General features: G+C 50.8%; 3 protein-coding genes across 4 annotated transcripts; 1 reads left to right on the top strand and 2 right to left on the bottom strand.

Annotated features, from left to right (window-relative positions):
• Nucleotides 1–3575: 3575 nt before the first annotated feature.
• On the top strand, nt 3576–7476 carry LOC120670089 (heparanase-like protein 3). Of its 2 annotated transcripts, XR_005673050.1 has the most exons (10): nt 3576–3964; nt 4095–4131; nt 4230–4413; nt 4496–4644; nt 5021–5254; nt 5332–5521; nt 5607–5732; nt 6012–6111; nt 6218–6779; nt 7157–7476. XR_005673050.1 is itself a non-coding variant. In XM_039950080.1 (9 exons), the coding sequence occupies exons 1-9, from the start codon at nt 3740–3742 to the stop codon at nt 6677–6679; spliced, it is 1707 nt and encodes a 568-aa protein (XP_039806014.1). In that variant the 5' UTR covers nt 3576–3739; the 3' UTR covers nt 6680–7476. The 2 variants fall into 2 exon arrangements, 1 of the variants encoding a protein (XP_039806014.1); XM_039950080.1 differs by having other exon boundaries at nt 6218–7476.
• Nucleotides 7477–7926: 450 nt separating this feature from the next.
• On the bottom strand, nt 7927–12689 carry LOC120670087 (pyrophosphate-energized vacuolar membrane proton pump). The gene is made up of 8 exons (XM_039950079.1): nt 12336–12689; nt 10312–10886; nt 9815–10194; nt 9654–9740; nt 9208–9538; nt 8694–9104; nt 8570–8629; nt 7927–8478 (listed from the first exon to the last, which is right to left on the bottom strand). The coding sequence occupies exons 1-8, from the start codon at nt 12571–12573 to the stop codon at nt 8272–8274; spliced, it is 2289 nt and encodes a 762-aa protein (XP_039806013.1). The 5' UTR covers nt 12574–12689; the 3' UTR covers nt 7927–8271.
• A 7569-nt stretch (nt 12690–20258) lies between these two features.
• LOC120670771 (transmembrane protein 45A-like) lies at nt 20259–22126 on the bottom strand. The gene is made up of 2 exons (XM_039950915.1): nt 21586–22126; nt 20259–21297 (listed from the first exon to the last, which is right to left on the bottom strand). Exons 1-2 carry the CDS (start codon nt 21912–21914, stop codon nt 20751–20753), a joined length of 876 nt encoding a protein of 291 aa, XP_039806849.1. The 5' UTR covers nt 21915–22126; the 3' UTR covers nt 20259–20750.
• Nucleotides 22127–23202: the final 1076 nt, after the last annotated feature.

Genomic DNA, 23202 nt, shown 5'->3' with positions numbered 1-23202 from the left:
CGACTAAACTCTCTTCATTTTTAAACCGACGACTAAACTGAAAATCAAACCCTTTTTATTCCTGACTGAGTTCGAGGGCCACGCTCTAAGAAAAAAAGGAGCTCGATGGCAACTTGAGCGAGGCGACGATCATAGGGATGCAGGCGACCGGCGGCGCGGCAGGCGAGAGGCGCGCTGCGATTGGGTATCGCCGGAGGGGGTCAAGGGCTGCCGGCACACGGGGGCGTTTCTTGATTCATCTTTTGGTTGGGTTGCTGGCCGTATTCAGAAGTAAGAACCGTATAGTCAAATGAAAGGGGGAAAAGGGAAATGTGAAACAGCCGGGACATTTTTGGCCTTTCCGTTGCTAACCAGGCCGGACATTATGAACCTGACCACTGACCACAAGTAGTAGATTACAACAAGTGTTGTTCATATCCAGCTATAGCAAACTTGCCAACCTGTGAGCTGAAACAAAGCTGTTGGTTTGCTCTTGGAAGCTACGTGCCAGTAACTGCAGATCGCATGCCCACTGCTCGATGGAAACTAGGACACCCAAGCAACGCAAACCTACCGGGTCTTTCCTCCACATTCCACGATCTGTTCCGTCCGTGTGCATCGGACCAAAAACTGCATGTTTCTTTGGGAGATTGCCATTGCCTTGATCGATAAGGGGAACAGACAACACATACGCCTACCTTCGTGCCAAAAAATTTCAGAGGAATAGCAAGTTTACTGTCGATCAAGACTAAATTCAAGAGGCCCTACAGGTCACAACTCGCGCGAGAACCATGCTCGTCCAGATCTTGGGATTCCATGAAAATATCCTCCGAGCCAAGAACCCTAGACGCATCCAAAGGATCGAACGGACGCCATTGCCAGTGGCCAAAGCCAGCCGAGCCGTTGTCGCCGAGTGGCCATTATGAGCCATCTCGCGCCCACAAGGAAAGCGAAGCCGCGACGGGCCAGCCATCCATGCACGGTGTAGGGTCGTTCTGGGATGGATGGGCATTGGGCAACCCCAGCTGGGGGAGGGAGATGGCAAGTAGCAGGAGCAGAGGACCAGTGGAAATGGTGTACCACACGCACCCTTCCCCAGCTCTGTCCAAGTTCCCTTTTTTTTTTCTTTTAATCCTGTCTCTGATGAAGGGCGGTCGCCGTGCTCAGGCTGAATTGACTGGCTTTTGGTTCACTAGCGCAACTTGCGCTAAAAAAGAATTTTATATGCATGAAATATTAGATAAAGTTTATCTACAAAACATTTTTACAGATGGACGTAACTTTTCGAGACAAATCTAATGAGTCAAGTTCCACTATGATTTACTACAGTAATCATTCTCTAATCATACGGTCAAAAAACTCATTAGATTAGTCATGCGAAGTAGCGCAGGTGTTGTCGAGTTAGTTTAGTAAACTACCTCTATTTAATATCTTTAATTAATGATCAAAGTTGTCTACAATAGCTTTTCAACCTTTTTTTATGTGTCCATTGTGCAGTAGCCATATCCTGTATCATATCCGATCATGTACTCAAACTGTATTTTTCAATCCTTTCTTGGCAGCTCACGTGCGTTTGAGCGCGCGGTTAGCGAGCGCTCATTTAAGTTCTTACATGATTACTCAGTGTTCTTAGGTGTTTTTTAAAAAAAACTATCTTTTTTTAACTGTCTGCGCTTGGATCCAAATAAGCCCGATGTACAATCTAGTATTAGTTATTAGCTCTAGTTGATCCAAATAAGCCCGCTTCCTACTGCCAGGTTTCCAGATAGTTACCTTGTAGATAATTATCCACTAGTGAGCTAGATGCCTCCACCTAGCTATTTTTAGATGATGGATTGCAAAAAGATCAAAACGCCCATGGGCACGAACCTACCAATGACGTTTTAACTAAGTTTGCTACGAGAAAGTTGAGTGAGAGTGAGGATACATAACTCCCTCTATTAGCTGCTACCATAATGCATTTTATTGGCTGTAGCTATGAGCCACCATTTAACTATTCGGCATTTTATTGGCTGTAGCTATGAGCCAGCTATTTATTAGAAGTATATTTTATGGGAACTATCCAGCTTTTTTTAAGCCCTAACTATTAGCCAATTCTTTTTTGTGGAATAACTATGAGCTAATTTTTAACTATTCATCTTTTTACTCTAATTATGAACCAACTTTTTATTAGATATACTTTCTCCATTCTAAATTATAGATTATTTTGGTTTTTTAAATACATAGCATTTTGCTATGCATATAAATATACACTATGTTTAGATTATATAGAAAAATCACCTATCATTCTTAACGGAGGGAGTAAATTTTAACTATTTAAACCTCTTTTTTTGTTCTAGGTATAAGACGTTTTTAATTATTTTATTAGCTCTAGCTGTGAGCCAGCTTTTAAGTAATCAGCTTTTTATTAGCTCTTGCTATGAGCCAACTGTTGTGTGACTATATGAGTGGACTGATTGGTTGTAGATGATCTATAACATCAAAAGCTTAGAGCTGGATCTATCACTAGCCTTCTTCTAAGCACATTTCTCTGTTTGGAACACATAGGTACCCTGGAGGCTTGAAATAAACATGTTTCTTTTGCAGATCATAGCACGACTCTACCTCATCTTATGAGAGCAAGGTCATTCGGCTAGCTGTGCTTGATGCTGATTTACTGTGAGGAAAAAGTAGTGCTGGTTGGTTGGTGCTGATTTGGTGTGAGAGAAAAACACCGCTAATTGTTAGCTGACAAGCCAGCTGAACAGAGCCAATAACACTAGTATAGTAGTTAGTTCTTCACTATTAATACACAACTCGTTTATCTTTTGTAAAAAAAAATTAGTTCTCATTTCGAAACAGATTGTACTCCATTCTCTTCTCTCCACTCCCATTTCGAAATGCAGCTGACGCGCCACACATCTCAAGAGGAATGCGAACAAAGTGGCAAACTCCTCCCCTTGTCGATTCTCCCTCGTACGCCAAAGAACTCTACTGCTCTTGCAGATTGGCGCCGGGTTCGTTTTTTTAAAAAAATGTTTCCAAAAAAAAGATTGGCGCCGGCGGGCGGCGGCAGGACGAAACGAAACACGGAACCATGCCGTGCGGCGCTGCAGCAACAAGACATCACGGCGGATGAATCCCCAGCATCTTTTATTACTCCGGCCGCCTGTCCTCCCCGCCGCGCCCCGCCACGGCTTGCCAGCGCGGCCGCAACCAGTGGCTCCGGCTCGCCGCCGGAAGCCCAGCGGCGGCCTCGCCTCGATCCCCCAGTCAAAACCTGAGCTGCGAGCCTGCGACCTGGCTCACGGTCGCGCGCTGCGAGCTCTGACCGACCGCGCGCTAGCTAGTAGGCTAACCGCTAACGGAAAAACGGAAACCGCCGGCCCGGCCGCCGGGCTTACCGCGTCACGCGCCGTGCGCCTGGGGTAGGAGCCAGCCAGCGAGAGAGCTCAGGGTGGCGGCCGCGTCGCGCGGTGCCCGTGCCCCCCGCGCTGTCAGGCTCCGGCCGGCGCGCCCTATCCCCCGACCTGGCATTCTGCGGCTCTGCCGCCCGCCTCCATGCCTTGGCGTCTTGGCCGCTAGCATTTACTATTTATTTAGCCGGGTGCGGGGGGTGCGGGTGGGCGACAGGCAGGCAGGCGGCAGCGTGCCAGCGTCCTCCTCCCGCGTGCTCTGCCCTCCTTCCTTGCCCCCCGGGGGACTAGGCTTAGGCTCGGCTGGACCTGGGCACGGTCGCAGCGCGGCTCTGCTCGGCCCTCTGAAGGGGCATTGCCCGGGCATGGCCGCGGCGGGGTTGCGGCTTCTTGGAGCCGTGTGGCTCTTGGCGGCGCTGCTGCTTCTGCGGCCGGGCGCCGCGGCGTCGGCCGCGGTGGCCGCCGTGGACGGCCGGCGCGCCATCGCGGCGACGGGGGAGGACTTCGTGTGCGCGACACTGGACTGGTGGCCGCCGGACAAGTGCGACTACGGCACCTGCGCCTGGGGCCGCGCCGGGCTGCTCAACCTGGTGAGTCGCGAGCCGGCCGCGGAGCGGCCGCCGAGGCACCTCTCCTCCCTCCATTCCTGCCCGGAACTCTTGATGGTCCGTGGACGCCGCGAAGTGCTGACACGCAGATTGTTTCCGTCCTCTCCTGCAGGATCTCTCCAACAAGGTCTTGCTCAATGCCGTCAGAGGTAGGCGACGGCCGGCTTCCGCCGCCGCTCCGTTGAGGTCGAAGCTCTATTAGTATATCCCGTTTCCTTTGTCAATGCGGCGGTGAATTTTGTTTCAGCCTTCTCGCCGCTGAAGCTCCGGCTGGGAGGCTCGCTGCAGGACAAGGTGCTGTACGGCACCGCCGACCTCCGGCAGCCGTGCACGCCGTTCGTCAAGAACGAGTCGGAGATGTTCGGCTTCACTCAGGGATGCCTGCCCCTGCGCAGGTGGGACGAGCTCAACGCATTCTTCCAGAAATCCGGGTGAGTTCGGCGATTCAGCCTACTCTTTTTCCAGTTGAATCACATCAGTTCTGAAAATTCAATGAATTTTGCACAATTGCAGTGCCAAGATTGTGTTCGGGCTGAACGCAATGAAAGGCCGGGTCCCGTTGCCGGATGGATCTATGGGAGGGCCATGGGATTACACCAATGCAGCATCGCTGATTCAGTATACTGCATACAAGGGCTACCACATTCATGGATGGGAGCTTGGTATGTTGTTCTAGTGTGCATTTTTATCTTGGTTCTAGTTATTTCGAAATGCATCGTTTGGCGGTACTGGTTCGCATAAAAGAGGAGAATTTAATGCATAACTTATTTTTGAAAGGGTCTTTTTGATATGTCTATTTTCAGAGAAGTGCTACAGTTGCTGTCCTAACATCTTTCAATGATCTCTAGTTCTCTGAAATTATTTCAGAAAATATTGATGTCGACATGTGGCATGTCCAATCTATAGGACAGCAGCATGTGTGGTTAGGCTTTGCCAATTATCCACACACCCAAATAAATAACACTTTGAACCTGCAATTCTCAAAAATAATAGTAAATACATTTTCAATCATGAGAAACTAGTGCGCTCTCCTTGCAGGAAATGAACTTAGTGGTAAGGGAGTTGGAGCCCGAATCGGAGCTGACCAATATGCCGCAGATGTGATCGCCCTGAAAACAATAGTCGACGACATACACCGAAGCACTCCATCAAAGCCACTGGTGCTTGCTCCTGGAGGATTTTTTGACCCAGACTGGTTCACGGAACTGATCGTCAAAACCAAGCCAAATCTGTTGAATGTGATGACCCACCACATCTACAACTTAGGACCAGGTATGCTCACAGCTATTCCTGGAAAATTTTGATTCTGGCATACAGAAACTGAAAGTGAAATGTGCTGGATATCGCAGGAAGGGATACAAATCTGATTGAAAAGATCCTCAATCCGTCGGTCCTCGACGGAATGGTAAGCATATTCAGCAATCTTCAGGGCATACTGAAATCCACAGGGACATCGACCGTCGCATGGGTTGGGGAAGCTGGAGGGGCTTACAACAGCGGCCACCACCTTGTCACTGACGCATTTGTGTTCAGCTTCTGGTAAGCAAACAAGTTTGCAGGTGTTGAATTCTGAAGCTGTTCTTGAAGATGTTCTTATTGAGATCTTTTCGGGTGATTTTTCAAGGTTTTTGGATCAGCTTGGGATGTCAGCAAAGTATGACACAAAGAGCTACTGCAGACAGAGTTTGATTGGCGGCAACTACGGCCTGCTGAACACCACGACATTTCAACCGAACCCTGACTATTACAGGTAAAAATGCATCATGTTCTTCAAGGATTTTATAACAAGTAACGGTACAAGCACTTGACGAAAAACTTGCCCTGTATACTAACAAGCTTGGATGCATTGAAGAAGCTACAGTCTATTTGTCCTATATGCATAGAGCTATCCCAGCAGATTAAAACCCAACATCTACTTCATGTCCAAGTTAAGAATTGGCATTGCAAAGCAAACAAAATTGCCAGTTTGTCACTTCAATGACAGATTTTTTTCCCCTGTTTTTTCCCCTGGACTTTTTCCCCCCTGCAGTGCTTTACTGTGGCATCGCCTCATGGGAACCAAAGTTCTAGCAACAACATTCAATGGCACCAACAAGATCCGCGCTTACGCCCACTGCGCTAAAGATTCGGTAAGGAATTCAGCTCCTTTTCATCAGCAACATCAAGAAAAAGAAAAAAGCTCTCATCTCCTAGAGAATTCGTGCTCACTGTCTCCTCATCATGCTCATCGTTCAGCCAGGAATCACTCTACTGCTGATCAACCTCAGCGGCAACACCAAGACTGAAGTCACCGTGACAGCTCATGCCGCCGCTGCCGGCGGTGCGCACAAGCACGGCGAGAGGACGAGCTACACCACGGCCCAGGTCTCAGTGACAAACCAAGCCGCCACCGCCGGTGAGCACAAGCACGGCGCGAGGAGGCACGCCAGGAAGTTCGGGCACGCTCACGCCCACGCCCCCGGCTTTGCGGCGGCGGCCGACGGCGCCACGAGAGACGAGTACCACCTCACGCCGAAGGGCGGCGACCTGCGGAGCCAAGTGATGCTGCTGAACGGCAAGGCCCTGGCCACCGGCGCGGACGGGAGCATCCCTAGGCTGGAGGCGGTGAAGGTGGACGCGGCGCAGCCCATCGCCGTGGCGCCCTACTCCATCGTGTTCGCTCGGATTTCAGATTTCCATGCCCCGGCATGTAGCTAGCTAGGACTTAGTAGATGGGCTAGATCATAATAATGGGTGGGATTGGGGTGATTGGTGATGATGGATGGACAGCGAAGCTTTCCATCTAGAAGATGAAGTGATATGCAAGACACTTGCCAAAGGGCATCTAGCTGAGTTGGTTAGAGGAACCCAGCGGCACTCCTCAGGTTCTGGGTTCGACTTCCCGTGGGAGCGAATTTCAGGCTGAGGTTAAAAAAATCCCCTCGCTGGCCCCGGTGCCAATGCACTAGTGTGGACGGCCCAAGTCGGCCTGAGGACCCTTACATGGCCCAGACAGGGTTACCATGGGCTACGGCCCCCAGTGTCAGAGCGGGGCCAGGGTTCGGGGATTTTCTCGGTCGGGGAAGCCGAGGCTTCTTCTAGAAAGTGATTTTCTCGGTCGGGGAAGCCGAGGCTTCTTCTAGAAAGTCAATACTGGTGCGGCGGTCTTTCCCCACCCGGCCGAGTTTTTTTTAGATATGCAAGGCACTTGCTGAAAGAAAGGGATGCTAGGGTACAATTGTTTTCATCTCTATTCTTAGAAGAGAATTGGTAAATGTTGAAAGAATTATGATGATCAACAATGGAAAAGGGGAGAAGCTATTTTCCAGCGTCATTAAGTTCCTTGTTTGGATTAAAGCAGAATTATAGAAGGGCGGGAAAAAAATAAAAATGAATTTAAGGGTAGTATTAAGAAATTTGTTAGGAGTTCCTAAGAAAGTACTTTATAGATTTTGCTTTTATATTGTATAATGTACGATAATAAGGGCCTTTTTTATCTCATGGAATATCATAAATTGATGTGTCTAAAGATGCAAATTGGTGACCCTTTAAATACTTTTTAGTTCAAATATGTATGCTACTTTTTTAAAAAAATAGAACCTCATTACTTTTTTTCTAAAATAGTATAAATATTTGAACTAAAAAAATTAAAGGTGCATCCAAAGATCTCCCATTTACGCCTCTATATATATGCAACAAAGACCAAAGAAACTCAAAAATATTGTGGTGTACTTGAGAATGAGAAACTGACTTTGACCAAAAAAAAGAAGGTATGACCAGATTCTTTATGAAGCGGCATTTGAAGATGCTTCATTTTGTTCCATGAGCAAATCGGTTCGTTATGACCAGATTTGCCGGCAACAGCAGTGAAATCTCAATGCATGAAAACAGCAAGGAATCAATTGCTTGAATTACACTACACGAGATAGAATGTAGCATGAGCATTGGAATGATGAGACAGCAGGTATCCATAACAGACCATATGAGTCATCACTAGTACACTGCAATAATCATGTATCATTGTTCAAAGATTTCAACATCATCGCCATCATCAGGGACTGGGAAAATTTGCCAGACGCACGACACCTCTTTTCTACGTGGAGCTACAAGCAGTAAGAGTAAGGCTAACAGTAACGCCTCCAGGAGGCCCAAAGAGAAAGGCCAACAGTTGCAGCAATCCTGAAATAATGAGACCAAAAAAACAGCGGCGCAATGCCAGGCGCGACACGCTAACAGGTGATCTGGCAGGCGTTATTCAAGATGCCCATGGATCGATTGATTGTATACTTCTCCTGCACTTGATGTTGCTCTTACAGATACTTGAAGAGCAGGCCACCGTGGGTAGCAAAGAAGGGGGCGAATACAAGAGACTCCACGGCCATGAGCTTGATGAGGATGTTGAGGGATGGGCCGGAGGTGTCCTTCAGGGGGTCACCGATGGTGTCACCGATCACAGCAGCCTTGTGGCAGTCTGATCCCTTAGGGCCCAGGGTCCTTGCGTGCTCGCTGGCACCAGCCTGAAACAAACAAGATAATGTAAACAAAGTTATTCACTGATCTTAGATACTGACTCAAATTGTTCATCCAGGACTTTTTCAGAGTGCTTACTTCAATGTACTTCTTGGCATTGTCCCATGCGCCACCAGTGTTGGAAGCAGAGATGGCAATCTGTCATAGATTTTTAACGTCAGAAACCAGTGAAGTACACACAGTATTAGGAAGTGATACGCACCTGCACTCCAGAAACCAGGGCACCAGCAAGAACACCAGAGAGGGTCTCCACTCCAAAGAGGGTTCCAACAATGAGGGGTGTGAGCATGACCAGAGCACCCGGGGGGATCATCTCCTTGATGGAAGCATCAGTGGAGATCTTAACGCAGGTAGCATAGTCAGGCTTGCCAGTTCCCTCCATCAGCCCAGGAATGGTGTTGAACTGCCTGCGGACCTCCTCAACCATCTTCAGAGCAGCACTTCCAACACTCTTCATGGTCATGGCAGAGAACCAGTACGGAAGCATGGCTCCAACAATCAAGCCAATGAAGACCTTGGGGGAGAGGACATCGACAACCTGCACTCCAGCCCTGCTGACAAAGGCGCCAAAAAGGGCCAGGGAGACAAGAGCAGCTGATCCAATGGCAAATCCCTGCACAAGGATACAGACAAAATAAGTTACCAGACTAGCACAATAGCTTCCTTGTTAACCATCTAATATAATTCCAGTCATCCAACACAAATGATAACTTTACCTTTCCAATAGCAGCAGTTGTGTTACCAGCAGCATCAAGAGCATCAGTTCTCTCACGAATTCTGTGGCTCATTCCAGCCATCTCAGCAATGCCACCAGCATTGTCACTGATGGGACCATAAGCATCAATAGCAAGGCCAGTTGCGATTGTGCTTAGCATGCCAAGGGCAGCAACAGCAATGCCATACATTGCGGCAATAGAGAAACTGACATAGATGCTGACAGCAATGGCGAAAATTGGGATAATAACTGACTTGTATCCTAGAGCAAGACCAAAAATGACATTGGTGGCGGCACCAGTTCTGCAGGAATCTGCAACATCTTGCACAGGACTGCCATATACAAAAAGTAATATCAAGGTTCAAACAGTATCACAGAAATGATGAAAGAAACACCTAATTAGAGATTGGTAGGACCTAACTACAGACTGGCTGGCAGGATTCTTACCTGTATGCATTGCTAGTGTAGTATTCTGTGACAAAACCAATAATAAGACCAGCCCACAGACCGATTGCAACACAGAAGAACAAGCCCCTACAGACACATGATGATTCAGTCAGAAGAGAGAACATTCCACAAACAAACAGCAAGGATTGTCATTAACATACCAGTTCGATACTTCCTTCTGAGTGCCAAAGTTGTAGATGGTGAACTTAGCTGGAAGGGCCAACCAGCTGATTATCGCAATACCAACAGTCATCAAAGCAGTGGAGATGATGAGCTGCTTCTTAAGTGCAGGTTCGATTTCTTTCACGGCCTTGATCTCAAAGAAGTCAGTGGCAAAGAGTGTGGTGATCAAGCAGACAATGATCCCAACAGAGCTCACAAGCAATGGGTAGCACATCCCAGTGAAATCATGATTAATTCCAAAAGATGAAATAGATGCAACAACAAGGGCAGCACAGGAAGATTCTGCGTATGACCCAAAGAGATCAGATCCCATTCCAGCAATGTCACCAACATTGTCACCAACATTGTCAGCAATCACCTGCAAAATAGGATTTACAAGTTCAGAAATAAAAATGCCAGTGCCATATGGCCATTATGTAAGTGGATTGTCTGCAAATCAATATTGTAAGCCCAAAGCAGAGATAAGATAACTCACAGCTGGGTTCCTAGGATCATCCTCAGGGATGTTCCTTTCAACTTTGCCAACAAGATCAGCACCCACATCAGCTGCCTTTGTGTAGATACCCCCACCAACTCTTCCGAAGAGAGCCATGGAAGATCCACCAAGACCATACCCAGTGATAGACTCGAAAAGACCCTCCCAGTCATCACCATAGTACAACTTAAATACATTAATGGTGATGTAGAGAACCACAAGACCACTCGATGCGAGCAAAAAGCCCATAACAGCACCAGAGCGGAAAGCAGTGATGAATGCCTTCCCAACACCCTTCCTAGCTTCCAGGGTGGTTCTGGCATTGGCATATGTGGCGATCTTCATTCCAAGGAAACCAGAGACCAAAGAGGTGATGGCTCCAAGCAAGAAGGATGCAGTGCTGAAGAGTGCGGTGAACAGGGCAGGCTTGCAGAACTTGCCCTCGCTATAGGTGCAGGGCTGGCTCTTTGTACTGAATCCCTCAACAGAGCCAAGGAAGAGAAAGATGACAACAGCAAAGATCGACATGAAAATACCAACATATTGGTACTCTGTGAAGAGAAACGATGTTGCTCCTGCACATCAAAGAGAAGACACTTTATCAAATATAGATCTGGTGATTAGTGTTACTAGGATGTAAAGGGCAGTAACTGTAACATAATGCAAGATTAGATTACGATGCACATACAAACTATGAACAATACAAATGCACGCTCGGTCAAGCAAACACCAGGAAGAACGATACAACTGTCTGTCCAATCTTATCTTAAGTGTACAGACTGACACATCCAACAGCCATTTGTCAACAACCCAGGGAAGTCACAAACCCATGACCCCCCAGGCAGGTACCTCCAAAAGTGCTCACCTTCCTGTGTCCCCATTTCAATCACAAGAAGAAGAAGAAAAAATACAGTCGGTCAAGATTGGTGACACGTTGAAACAAAACTCATGGATTGGACACGTAACTTGGAACACTAGGCCATCCATGCAGATCTGGTTGGGAAGCTCAGAAGAAAAACAGGGAATAATTGACACATTGGTGACCCATGTCAGATGTCCTTATCCAAGAACCAGGCCTTCAAAGTCCAGATCTACCTAACACTAGGGCATTTAGAGTCCAGTTAATAATTATAGTAAGCTTAAGTCACAGCCAAATGGCACTCTGTAGTCTACTTCTTACGCGAGCAGATATATTCTAGTTAGTTAGAGACAGATCCATCACGCACCTTCCACTACCAAGTTACAAGATCTACACGACTCAGCTGAAAGCAACTGCGTCTCCACTACAGCATCGACACAGGGCAAGAGCACCGCTCAAGGTATTAAAAAAGTCCTTACCAAAGTTCAGATTCAGAACCACCAACTACAGGCACCTAAAGCCAATTCCCAGATTTACACGTCCCCGGGAGAAGAAAAATTATTCGCGAGCCCACTTGGGGCCCGTGAATCAAATTCTAGCAAAACAACAGTAACACATCACATGAGCCCCCACTTGAAAAATCCCAGATTTGGGACAGGTGCCAAGAATGCCCGAAAACATCACAAAAGTACAACGTTTGGAAAGGAAAAGGGAACATCATTTGGCAGCCCCCACACCGTAAAGGTACCAAATACTCCCCCACAGAACGATTTGTCCTCCTCTGAAAATATCTAATCCGACAGTAATCTCAGTACGGCGAAGTTTTTCCACGATTTTTTCATCTATTTAGAAAGCCGTTATGGACGGGGAGAGGGTGGACAGAAATTAGAATGATCTTTTAGCTAGCTCACCCCATGCTAAATTTGGAACTTTAGCGTCAGACCAGTGTTAATTAATAAATTTACTAAAGAAAGGAACGGCCAGCAAAAGCCTCTTAACCTTTGATCCCAAAGATGCCCTCAAAAAAAAACCTTTGATCCCAAAGATCTCGCGAGCCAGAGAGAGAGAGAGAGAGATACGCGGCCTCAGGCACGATTGCACGAAATGCGCAGATCTAAACGAACCGAGCGGCAGCGCACAGATCTGAGAGGCCCTGCTCCCTCACCTTCGGAGATAGCGTTCTGGATCTCGGCGCACTTGACGACGACGTTGTGGTCGTTGAGGCCCTCCTCCTCCTCGATGAGGTAGTCGCCGTAGCCGTTCTTGCTGCCGCCCGCGGCGGCCGCGGCCGGGGAGAGCTTCACCTGCGACACGAGCACCCACTGCACGACGGCGAAGGCGATGCCGATGACGCCGGCGACGGGGATGAGCACCTCGGTCGCGAGCGCCGAGAGGATCGCCATGGCGGCGGGACCGAACCCTAACCCTACGCGGGCGGGGGAACGCACGGGCCGGCGGCGGGGGTGGGTGGGGTGGGGAGGGACGACGCGTCTCGCTCTGCACGCTCTCCCCCCTGTGCTCGGGGCGCGCGCTTAAATAGCGGGCGCGGCCGTGTGGCCGAGGAGTGAGGAGGAGGTGGCTGGCGAGGGAGGAGAGAGAAGCCGGGGGCGGCGGGTTGTGAATGCGGGAGACCCGGAGGGGCTACGTGTAAAGTTGCGTCCCTCGTTGTAATCTTGTGCTGGTGTGGTGGGCTGGAATTTTTTGCGCTTTTGCTGGCCCGGGATGGCAGGTGGGGATAAATATCTTTATCTTTTTTTTTCCTTTGATAGGCAGGAAAGATCTTGACCAAGGTAAGGTAAGGGAGTGAGCTTGCAATGACGTGTAAATTGTGTTCAGTATTTGGATAAGCTACTGATTTTGACATTGCTTTTGGCAACGTGTTTACTCAATCTTCCTAATGTAAATCTACCAAAGATGATGAAGCCAGGAAAAAAAAGAAGAGCGGATAGCGAGGAGAAAGAAGATAGGGGAGGGAGGAGGTGGCGAACCCATCCTGTCGACTGTAATTTGAACGAGCAGTGTGCACTGAGATATCTGAAAAATGGATACCTAAGTGCATTAAGATCACAATGCTTCTAAATTCTGGTCAAATCTGTGTGCTCCAGAACGACAACCCTTGTTCTCTTAGCTAGATTTAACCACGCTCACAAAAAAAAATGAGTATGCCTATCAAGAATCACATTGTGGTTCTACCGGAAAGGAAATCAAATAATTGCATTGAAGACCTTGTTTGTTGCAATTACTACGTGGCGAGTTGAAGGACAAGGATGGTTGGGCTCCGACCCTCGTCCCTCCACCACTTTGCACTTGCAACCAAATTGAACGGGCCCACACTAGCAACACACCTTCATATATTTTCCATGCTTTCTGTCCTAAAGAGTTCATTTCATTATTATCATGTTTTTGTGTCCATAACTCACACTCATCATGCCTCCCAGCTCCCTCAATTTATGTTCCTTCTTCTCTCATGCCTCTCAAATCACTAGTCCTCCATGCACCATTTCTGTATCACCTCCTCCAATTTACTACACCAGAGTGAGCCGATGTGACCTCTTGTGCTATGACAACACAAATTTCAGTTCTTCAGAGTAAACTTATTCTAATGGGTCAAAAGTTCGTTTTCAAGTTTTCTAAAAACTAAAAACATGCGCGCGTATGCATCACAATTCCAAAAATTAAAAACAAGCCTGAATCATTTCACCTTTGTCCATCCATTTTCCCTAAAGCTATGGAGCTGTCTCAACAGCAGCAATTTTGGAAGTTACAGGGTGCACATCCACCGACCGATGGGTAGTTAGTTTAAGGAGGCCTTTCTCCTGTAGCTAGGCTGCCGTTCTGTGCACTCTAATGCTTGATAGGGATCCTTCATCCTACTGCTAGTGCTAGCTCGCTGATGGCGCTCTATAATCCAGTGGTTGCACGTAGCAAACACAACCACGCAGGCCCTTCTTGTGTTGTTGATTGCTTATCAATGGTATTTGAGAAGGTGGTTGCATTGGTTGGTCCTTTTTTTATATAGTTCCCTTGGTCGTTGCAACATGGATATGTACGTTCAGTAGCATTGCTCGCAAAATTAAAGCCTTTAATTGATCTAACCAACGTACTTTTTTGTGTTATGGGTGTGGTTTGTGAGATGTCTAATGTCTTGAGTGGTTGTTACGCTAGTTAATGCATGGTTTCTCACGAGCACACCATTCAGTTTGCACTAACATGCATGGTCGAGTAAATGATGACCATGTGAAAGCCAGCAGCATTGTTGTCTCATACTAAATTAGCATCAGTCACCAGCTACCAGCCAGTGAGCAGTATTGTTCTCTCATAACAAATCAGCAACAGCCATCAGCCTCAGCCAAGCGAACACAGCATATGTGATGCATTTATGGTTTTGAATAGACCGACTGACAGAGCTTTATACCCATTTGTAATAGCAGATTTTTCTGTAGGTGTGATGAATTGAGAAGAAAATGATTGTTGTTAAAAAAACCTTGACAAGAAGTATGACGGCCCATCGTATTATTTATTATGAGGAGGCAACCGGCTTCCTGATTGAGAAAATCCTCCTCCGAACCTTGGCCACGCTAGCAAGGGAGATTTTGCCCCAGCTTGAAATTTGCACCCACCTAACCAATTTAACTAGAGGCACCTTCACCAAATAATTGTTGTTGAAATATATATATCATCATGTATATCTTGACCATTAATTTTAGGGATGTATATCTTGACCATTAATTTTAGGGTGATGAACGATACTTATTTATTCCAATAATAAATCTCATTTACTTATTAGAAATGGAATTCGTGATATGATACACAAATAGAAATTCTATCACTTAAGAGAGTTAAGGAACTCACCACAACTTTAAAAGGTGAAAAGGGCATGGATTATTACCTTTTCCAGTTGGGGAAAAAAGGTAGTGGACTCCTTGGTTAGTCAAATCACAAGTAAAATTAGAAATATATCCAACAAAAAGATATTTTCCATAACATTTCTATGCTCTTATTCTAGTAATATTTTCTTTGAAACATATTCTAGTACTAATTTTGATATAACCGTAGAAACAATTGGTATGATAGGATGCAATACCGCGATAAATTAGATGCACCCATCCCTATTTGCTCATGACCGAATCATTGATTCCGCAACAAATTAAAAGGCCTCCATAGTTTACAAATGTACGCACCAAACCAAAAGATATTCCCATACCATTTTTATGTTCTTATTCTAGTACTAATTTTGATGTAGCTATAGAATCAATTGTCAAAAGCCGCAAGCAGATATATTTTCCTTTTTGAAACGATGGTATCATACGATGCGCGCAAACTAAAATAGTTGGAATTATAGGAACAAGCTAAAAAGACGCGATATATTAGACGCACCAATCCCTATTTTGTGCAGGACTGAATCATTGTTTCAGCAACAAACTAAAAGACCTCCACAGTTCATAAATAAACACCAAATTAGATACACCTACTCACTCGTTCCTTTAATTTTTTTTCACTCGAAAAAAAAGGAAATTTAGTACGTACGCCGTGCTCCATCGCCCACGCAAATTAACAAGTCCCATCTTCAAAACCACCCCGCCATACTCGGCAAGTCCATGTTCCCTCACCACGCGCCACGCTGTTCGGACACCGAGCTCGATCCCATGACCACCACTCCCGCTTGCACACACACATAAATTTGCTGTCAAGGCCATGTGGAGGATCTCAACAGCAAAGCCCTGGAATGAGACTAGATGAGCAGGAAAAAATACCCATCAGGACAAACAAAGACGACCGACCGACACTCGGCACGGCGGCAGCTTGGCTTGGGATACCGTCGTCCACCAGCCTCGCGCTAGCTAGCTAGCAGCTCGCGATCCACCCCGGGCTCCCGGCGCGTGGGGTGGCGTGGCGGCCGGACCCGGCCGACGTTGACGCGCGGCTGGCGACCCGGCGCGCGCGCGCCGCGCATGATTGGGTTGGGTTGCCGGGTTCGGTTGGTGCGGCGGGCGCGGAGGGGGCCGGCGGATCCGCCCGCCGGGCCAATGCGAGGCTTCAGGTCGCGACTCGCGACCGGGCAGGGCAGGGCAGGGGCCGGCCGGCCGCTCCTGGCATGCGCTCCGGTGTGCGTGTGCCGCCGCGTCGCTCGCCTGCCCGCGCGGACAGGACGGGACGACACGGGGACGGGCCAGGGGGCGCCACGCCGCGCCGCGCCGTGGACACGGATCCCGCCATAACTCCCGCGGCGGTGATGCGATCGCCGCCGGAAATCCGCCGGCTCCTCGGCTGATCCGCGCCGCCTTCTGTTCCGTCAGGTGCCGGTCTTTCTTCGGCGTCGGGCTCGGGCCACGAGTCGCGCCGCCGGCACCGAGCCAAGCCGAGAGCGACTCCGCGAGGCGATAACGACAAGGGGGCGACATGGCATTGGCTGCTTGCTGCATGTGGTGCGTGCCCAAGTTATGGGCCGGAGGGCCTGGTTCTTGGCAGAGAGCATCTATTCTGTTACTGCTAGACCATACTACTACGTGTGCATCGGTGTATGGCGCTTCGCAAGCTGACTCGAGTGGGCAGCGCGTCGCGCGCCAGAACGCACATGCCGCTGCTCCGTTCAAAAGAGGTAAATGTCTAGGAACCAGTGAACGGATTGGAGAAACACTCACGCGCCACGCGGATGAAGTGTAGCAAGTCACAGATGGGATCGCTGGGTTGGGTTGGCCTCGGCAGAAGTTCGTAGCAAACGGAACGGGTTCAGTTTTCACGCGCTCGACTCCAGCTCCGTCCATCCCATGAACGAACATGATGTCCTCCCCCGGGTTCCCTGATGCGAACGTGCGGCCGTTCCTGCTGCAGGCATGGCATCCAGCAGGCGCGGCGCGGACGCCGAGGCCGAGCGATAGCGTGGTCCCCGCGCCCGCAAAGCGCCAAACGGAGGGACATCGCTGTCGACGAGGCGGCCGATCGGCATCCCGCCGCACCGAGAAAGGCAGCGGCCGCCAGGCAGCAGCGGCCGCACCGCGCACGCGACGCACAAGCGCAGCCGTCCGTCCGTCGGTGCGCCCCTGCCTCCGGCGCTCCACCTGCCGCCTTGCGCCGCAACTTGTCTGCTGTCCGCGCCCGCCCCTCCTCGCGCGGCGGGTGACGCGGGGCAGCGTTCGTGGGTTGCACGCTACCCAGCAGCCCGGCCATGACAATATGACATCACCGTGAAGATGGAGGATGGGTGCCCCTGCTCTGTCCATTTGGGTGAGGCCAGCAGTTGGACTAGGCGATGAGCAGCGGCCATGAATTCCCATGCCATGTACACATTGCCGAGCACGCACTCGACTCGAGATCCCTCCTCCCCGCCGGCGCCGGGCTCGTGGCAAAAATTTTGCGTGCTACAGTACTTGCAATGTTTGACCGCTAATTTAGAGCATTAAATATGAATAACTGACAAAATTCATTCCATAATCCCCGAGTGAAGTCGCGAGACGAATCTAATGAATATAATTATGCAATAATTAGATAATGTTGTGCTACAGTAACCAACCTCTAATGACAGATTAATTAGCCTTAGTAGATTCGCATCGCGATTTCCCGTCCATCCGTGTAATTAGTTTTATAATTAATTTATATTTAATACTTCTAATTAGTAGTCAAACCCAAAAAAAATTTGGGAACTAAACGGCCGACTAATGAGTGGTTTAAAAAAAGAAAGAAAACGGCCTCCGCCGAGTAAACAAAGGCCGTACGCGCTGCCACCACCCACCGGTGACAGCGTGTCGACGATGGACGCCGCGAGTTGTTTACGGCGACCTCGTTCCGGTGGAGGTGCCATCTGACCCACCCCCTGCCGCCGGGCCGGGGCGCACCCGCGCAGGCAGCAGCTAGCCGCGAGATCCGCAGCGGCAGGAGCGAGCGAGCGAGGACGCGAGGCGACGGCTCGCCGACACCGTCGCCGCCGTGACGCCGCGCGGTCGACCTGGCGGGCCACGGGCCTGCGCGGCAGAGCGAGCGCGACACGGGACGGCACGGTGGAGCGGTGGCAGCGGCAGGTCTTTCCCGTGCACCGTCCGGGGCGCGCGGCGAGGCGATACGTGCGCCGCCGCCCTCGCTTGAAGTGGGTCGTTGGGGTTTTCTGTCGCGCGCGCGTGCGCCCGCCACGAGCTGCCTCCCTCCTGCCCTGGCAGGCTGGCAGCCCCCGTGCCGCGCCCCGCTGTCACGGGGCGCGCGGCGCGTGTCGGTGCTGCCGGGGTAAGGATCTCTCGGTAGCAGCAGCGGCAGCATATCCCCCGCGGCAGCGCGCCCGCCGAGCATATTCCGATGGGAGGTGGCGTTCACATCACGCGGCGCGGCACGCCCGGCAAGCCAGGCAGGCAGCGCTCGCTACAGCTGTGCGCCGTAATGGCAGTGCCAATGACCCAGGCCAGGAGTAGCTCAGTCTGGGCGAGCGCGCGGGGGGAGATTTTGGCCGTCGGCGGCCGTCCGCCCGCCTCGGCACGTCTGGTCTGTTCGGTGGCTGCGGGCTGCGGCCAGGTCCGGTGCGCGTACTAGGCGCAGCAGGCCCGGCGCCCCGCGGCCGCTGGGTTCAGTGAGCCTGGCTGGCCCCCGCCGGTGGTTGCTGCGTGCGCGCTTGCGGTTGCGTGCGCCGTGACCGCGGGGCCTGCGCGGCTGCGCTGTTTGTCTCAGCTCATGGTTGTCGCCGCTGCTCGCCCGCGTCGCGTCCGTACGGGGCGACCGGGCTGACTGACGACCACCCACCGGTGGTTCCAGCGTGCGTTCGCAGCGGCGAGACGGTGGGTTTCGTGTTCGTCTGCGCGGCGGCCTCCTGCCCCGGCGCCCGGGTCGTTAGGATAGGATCGGGAGGGGGCTCGCGTCCCGCCGGGGATGGGCCGGTTGTCCCGGCGAGCGAGCTGGGCCGTTGACTCTGGGGGTCTGTGGGTTAGCAGGCCGTGTTTAGGCCAATTCCTGCCTAGAGACGAATTAGCCCAGTTTCTGTTTCTAGGTGTGTCTCCGATCCGATCCGAATTCCGAACCAACCAAAATGCTTGTAGTACATCTGCCATTTTTCACGCGGCGGACAAAGGCAACCCTAACCTCGAAACAAGAGGGGAAGCTGCAGTGGGTCCCGTCCGGCCAGCTGCCTGCAAGATAGCTTAGCTTGTGCACTCCAGATAAACGAACGAATACACAGCTTCACGCCTCTACTATGTGCCCACTGGTGTTTGTGCACTGCGATCGGGTTCATGGAAAAAAAAGGTTCTCCGTTTTAGGATTGATCTTTGATGTTTGATCGTAATCCTGTGATGATCTTAGGTGGGGCTCCTTGTCTCCAGCGGAAATGCGATAATCTATATAGAAGATCTAATACACCATCTCAACATCGATCAACCCGGCTTTGATTTCTATTCTAACTAGAGTAAAGCGTCCTCGATTCTCTACTGCAGTCTTCTTCCACCGCTTGTAGCGGACCCGAGCGCCCGCCCAAGCTCCCATTATCTTTCAACGTGAGGAATAAGCCCGGCTAACTCCAACCGATTACTCCACCCGCCACAAGGGATAGACTGGTCTTGGTTGCACTAGCCAAGGTTCTCGATTCGGTCCGTCGATGGAAAGTACCTGCCTTACTCACATAGGTTCCGCCCTCGACACGGCTCCCTATCTTTCTTTCGAGACTTCCACCACTGGGTGGCCGCTGGGGAAACACTGCTCGTGCCTCGCCGGCTCTTTCAAACTCATCAGAACAAATCCTCAATGGCCAGCCAATCTTGCGGGGGCATGATTCAATTCTAAGCTAAACCCATTCAACTGCTGTAAAAAGGTCTGAGCCCTGCGTTGATAGAAAGAGCACTCTTTTCATGAAACTAGAAATCTCGTAAGAGAAGAAGTGAGAAATCAGATCGATAAAGCACCATTTCCTCCGCTCAAGGAAAATCAATGCCGAAGACTGACAACCAACATAGATTTTACAGTGCCTCTGAGTTATCTCGTACTCGCGGTTTGACATACCCAACCAGCAACTTAATTGGAAGACTGACTGACTCATGTGTTGGCTTTTAGCTCACCTGCCAGTCAATATTCTTATTAGACTCGTGTGACAATGGTGTTTCCAACACAAAAAGTATGGTATACCACTTACTAATTCTATACAAACAAGCATGGGGCTTAAGCAATACATACGTTTCATACTAAACAAATCCTACCCTCCTTTTGCCTGAACACTTCTGACCAACCTGGTATTTTTCTATTAGATTTTTTCCCTCGACCAGGATACCTTTTTATTGGAAGACTCAGACTCTAGTATTTCCGTTCCTTGCAATTGAAATGGGCTGACCTCGATTCAAAAAAAAAAGGAAACTTTTTTATTTCAAATTTCCCCCCAGATGCACCGCCACTAGAACACATCACACCATGTCCTGCAGTTGCTACTCTACTGAGAACATAGCTGCGCGGCCTAGAGCCGCGGACACAAAACGGTCTTGAAAACCGAAGCAACAGAGCCGCGCACGGCCCCGAACCGCCGGCGGCAAGCCACAGCATCCTCCCTGCCGATACCCAACCCTCACCGGCAGTCCGGCACCAAAAGTCCTGGAGGAACAACGGCATCGGCTGCCTGCCACTAGATCGTGGACTCCTCCTCCTCGGCACGGGCGCCAGCGCCGCCGCCGCGGCCCTCGAGGGCGGCGACGTGCCCGTCGTGCATCGACGCCAGGTCCGGGTGCCCGTGCCTCGCCGCGGCGACGGCGTAGCACCCGAGCGCGTACACGAAGGCGAGGAACACGGCCCCGAACAGCTGCAGGTTGGCCAGCTGCTCGGCGCGCTCCTCCGCGGCGCGGCTGCGGCAGTCCACGCGGCCGCGCTCCGTGGCGTCCCGGGCGCACCCTTCCGGGAGCATGGGCCCGTACAGCGAGAGCGCCGTCTGGTAGAACCACAGCCCCTGCAGCGCGATGAGCACGCCGGCGGCGAGGTCGGCGGGGAAGCTCGTCGGCAGGAGCGCGCCGAGGACGGTGGCGAGGATGCAGAGGCCGACGAGGACTGCGAGGAGGTGGTGGTAGTAGCCCTCCAGCCCCATGTGGGTGCCGGAGTGGTAGGAGAAGAGCAGGAGCTCCGATGTGAAGGCCGTCGCCACCACCAGGCACAGCTCGCCGTCCGTCAGCGGCAGGTACCTGCGGCGGTCGGCGTTGCAGACGAGTGAGCTTATGATGTGGTGTCGAGTAAAATGAAATCTGTCTGAGATGATGAGCAACTGCAGTTCGGCAAAAGTCTCAGTTGAAAATGAAAAATGTGACCTTCAACAGTAGGGTTGTTATGCAAGGAAATCAACCACTACCAAATTGACGCTTCAGTTGAACTTTTGGATGCACGAGGTTGAAGCAAATTCTACCAATTTCGGGCTATCCGGAGAATGGCATCCATGGCGGAGACTGGAGAGAGGTGGTGGCGGCAGGACAGACCTGGTCTTCTGGGAGAGGAGGGCGAGCGCGCCGAAGAGGAAGAACATGAGGAGCATGCCGCCGTGCTCGAGGTAGATGAGGCTGGCGGGCTCGACCCCGCCGCGGCCGGCGAGGACGCCGCCGCCGAGCTCGAGGCACATGTCGAGGAACGCGCCGCCGGCCACCACGTAGAGCTCCAGGAGCCGGGGCCCCTTGGGGAGCGGGTTCCACGCGCGGGCGCGGAACGCCGGCGGGTCGGCGGCGAAGCGCGACACGGCCGACCACACCCGCCACAGGCCCACCGCCAGGAACAGCGTCCCCGGCAGCACGTGGCCGCTGAACGACCCCATTCCCGGGAGCGCGGGAAAGCGGGGAGCCGCCGCGCGGAGTCAAATCGGTCGACCGGCCGGAGGCAATGCGCTGCCCCGTCGGCGGCCTCCGGCGCCCGGAGTAGAGAGAGAGCTTGGGGGGCGGGGCGGGGGATAGATCTCGGCGAGGAACCGAGAGAAGCTTTGCGGTTTGTTTTTTGGTGGCAGGAAAGCAAAAGCTATCGTTAGGTACTGGGTCCAAGCATGCATGGAGACAGGGCACCATAAAAATCCAGTAGCTTCTTCCTCCTCGAGCCAATCAGCCAATCAGCAAGCTTTCCGACAGTCGCCGACTGTGTTGTGCTGCTGCACACCTCGCTTCGAGACCCGGCGAGCCATTGCCATGGCAGGTAGCCGTCTGTAGGAAGGAAAGCCAAGCAACAAACTTGGCACGTGCCGGTTATTGCAGAGAGAAACAAACTTGCAGTAACATGGAACATCAGAAATGTCCGATCCTTCAAGTTTTCATTCAGAATCACTTGTTGCTATGCACACGCAGCAAACGGATCCGGCGGTCCGGCCACGTAACTGGTGCTCGTAGCTGGTGGCGGGTCTGTTTGCTGATGATGCTGACTGTTCGCCAAAATCTGAGCTGAGCTACTCGCGCTACAAAAGAATCTTGTATGCATAAAGTACTAAATAAAATTTATTTGCAAAACCTTTCCACAGATAAGTGTAACTTTTCGCGACGAATCTAATGATAGTAATTAATCGGTAATTGGCTACAGTAATACTACAGTAACCAACCTCTAATCGTGCGGTCAAATACCTTATTGAATTCGTCTCGCGAAGTACCGCAGGGATTGTGAAGTTAGTTTTGTAAACTGTCTTTATTTAGTACCTCAAATTATTAGTCAAAATTTGGGTCTTTTCCATAAATCCCTGGGTCTTATAAGTCTAAAAGTCCAAACAGGAGAGTCTAAAAGACTCTAAAAGTAGATTGGAGTCTAAAGAATAAAAAGACTCTCTTGATGAGCTTCTTGGGTCTAAAAGACTCAAATTCCAGCCTACCCTTGCGAGCAGTGGCGAATCCAAAAATTCTTAAGGGGAGGGGGGGCTGATTTCTTAAATCCTCTTTTCTTCCTCTCCTTCTTCCTCATCTTTTCTTCTCCAAAATGAGGGGGGGGGGCTCCATGGTGTTTTTGGGTCTAGGGGGGCACTGCTGCCTTCGCGCCTGCTTGCGGGCCCCCACCCCCACCACCGTGCTGTGAACAGGTCGCCGCCTCCCGACCCGTTTCCACCCCTCTGCGCCTCGCAGCACCGGTCGCCG

The sequence above is a fragment of the Panicum virgatum genome, chromosome 4N (assembly GCF_016808335.1).
Source record: "Panicum virgatum strain AP13 chromosome 4N, P.virgatum_v5, whole genome shotgun sequence".
Classification (NCBI taxonomy): Eukaryota; Viridiplantae; Streptophyta; class Magnoliopsida; order Poales; family Poaceae; genus Panicum; species Panicum virgatum.
The sequence above is the reverse complement of the archived record's forward strand: the minus strand, read 5'-3'. Positions and strand labels throughout refer to the sequence as shown.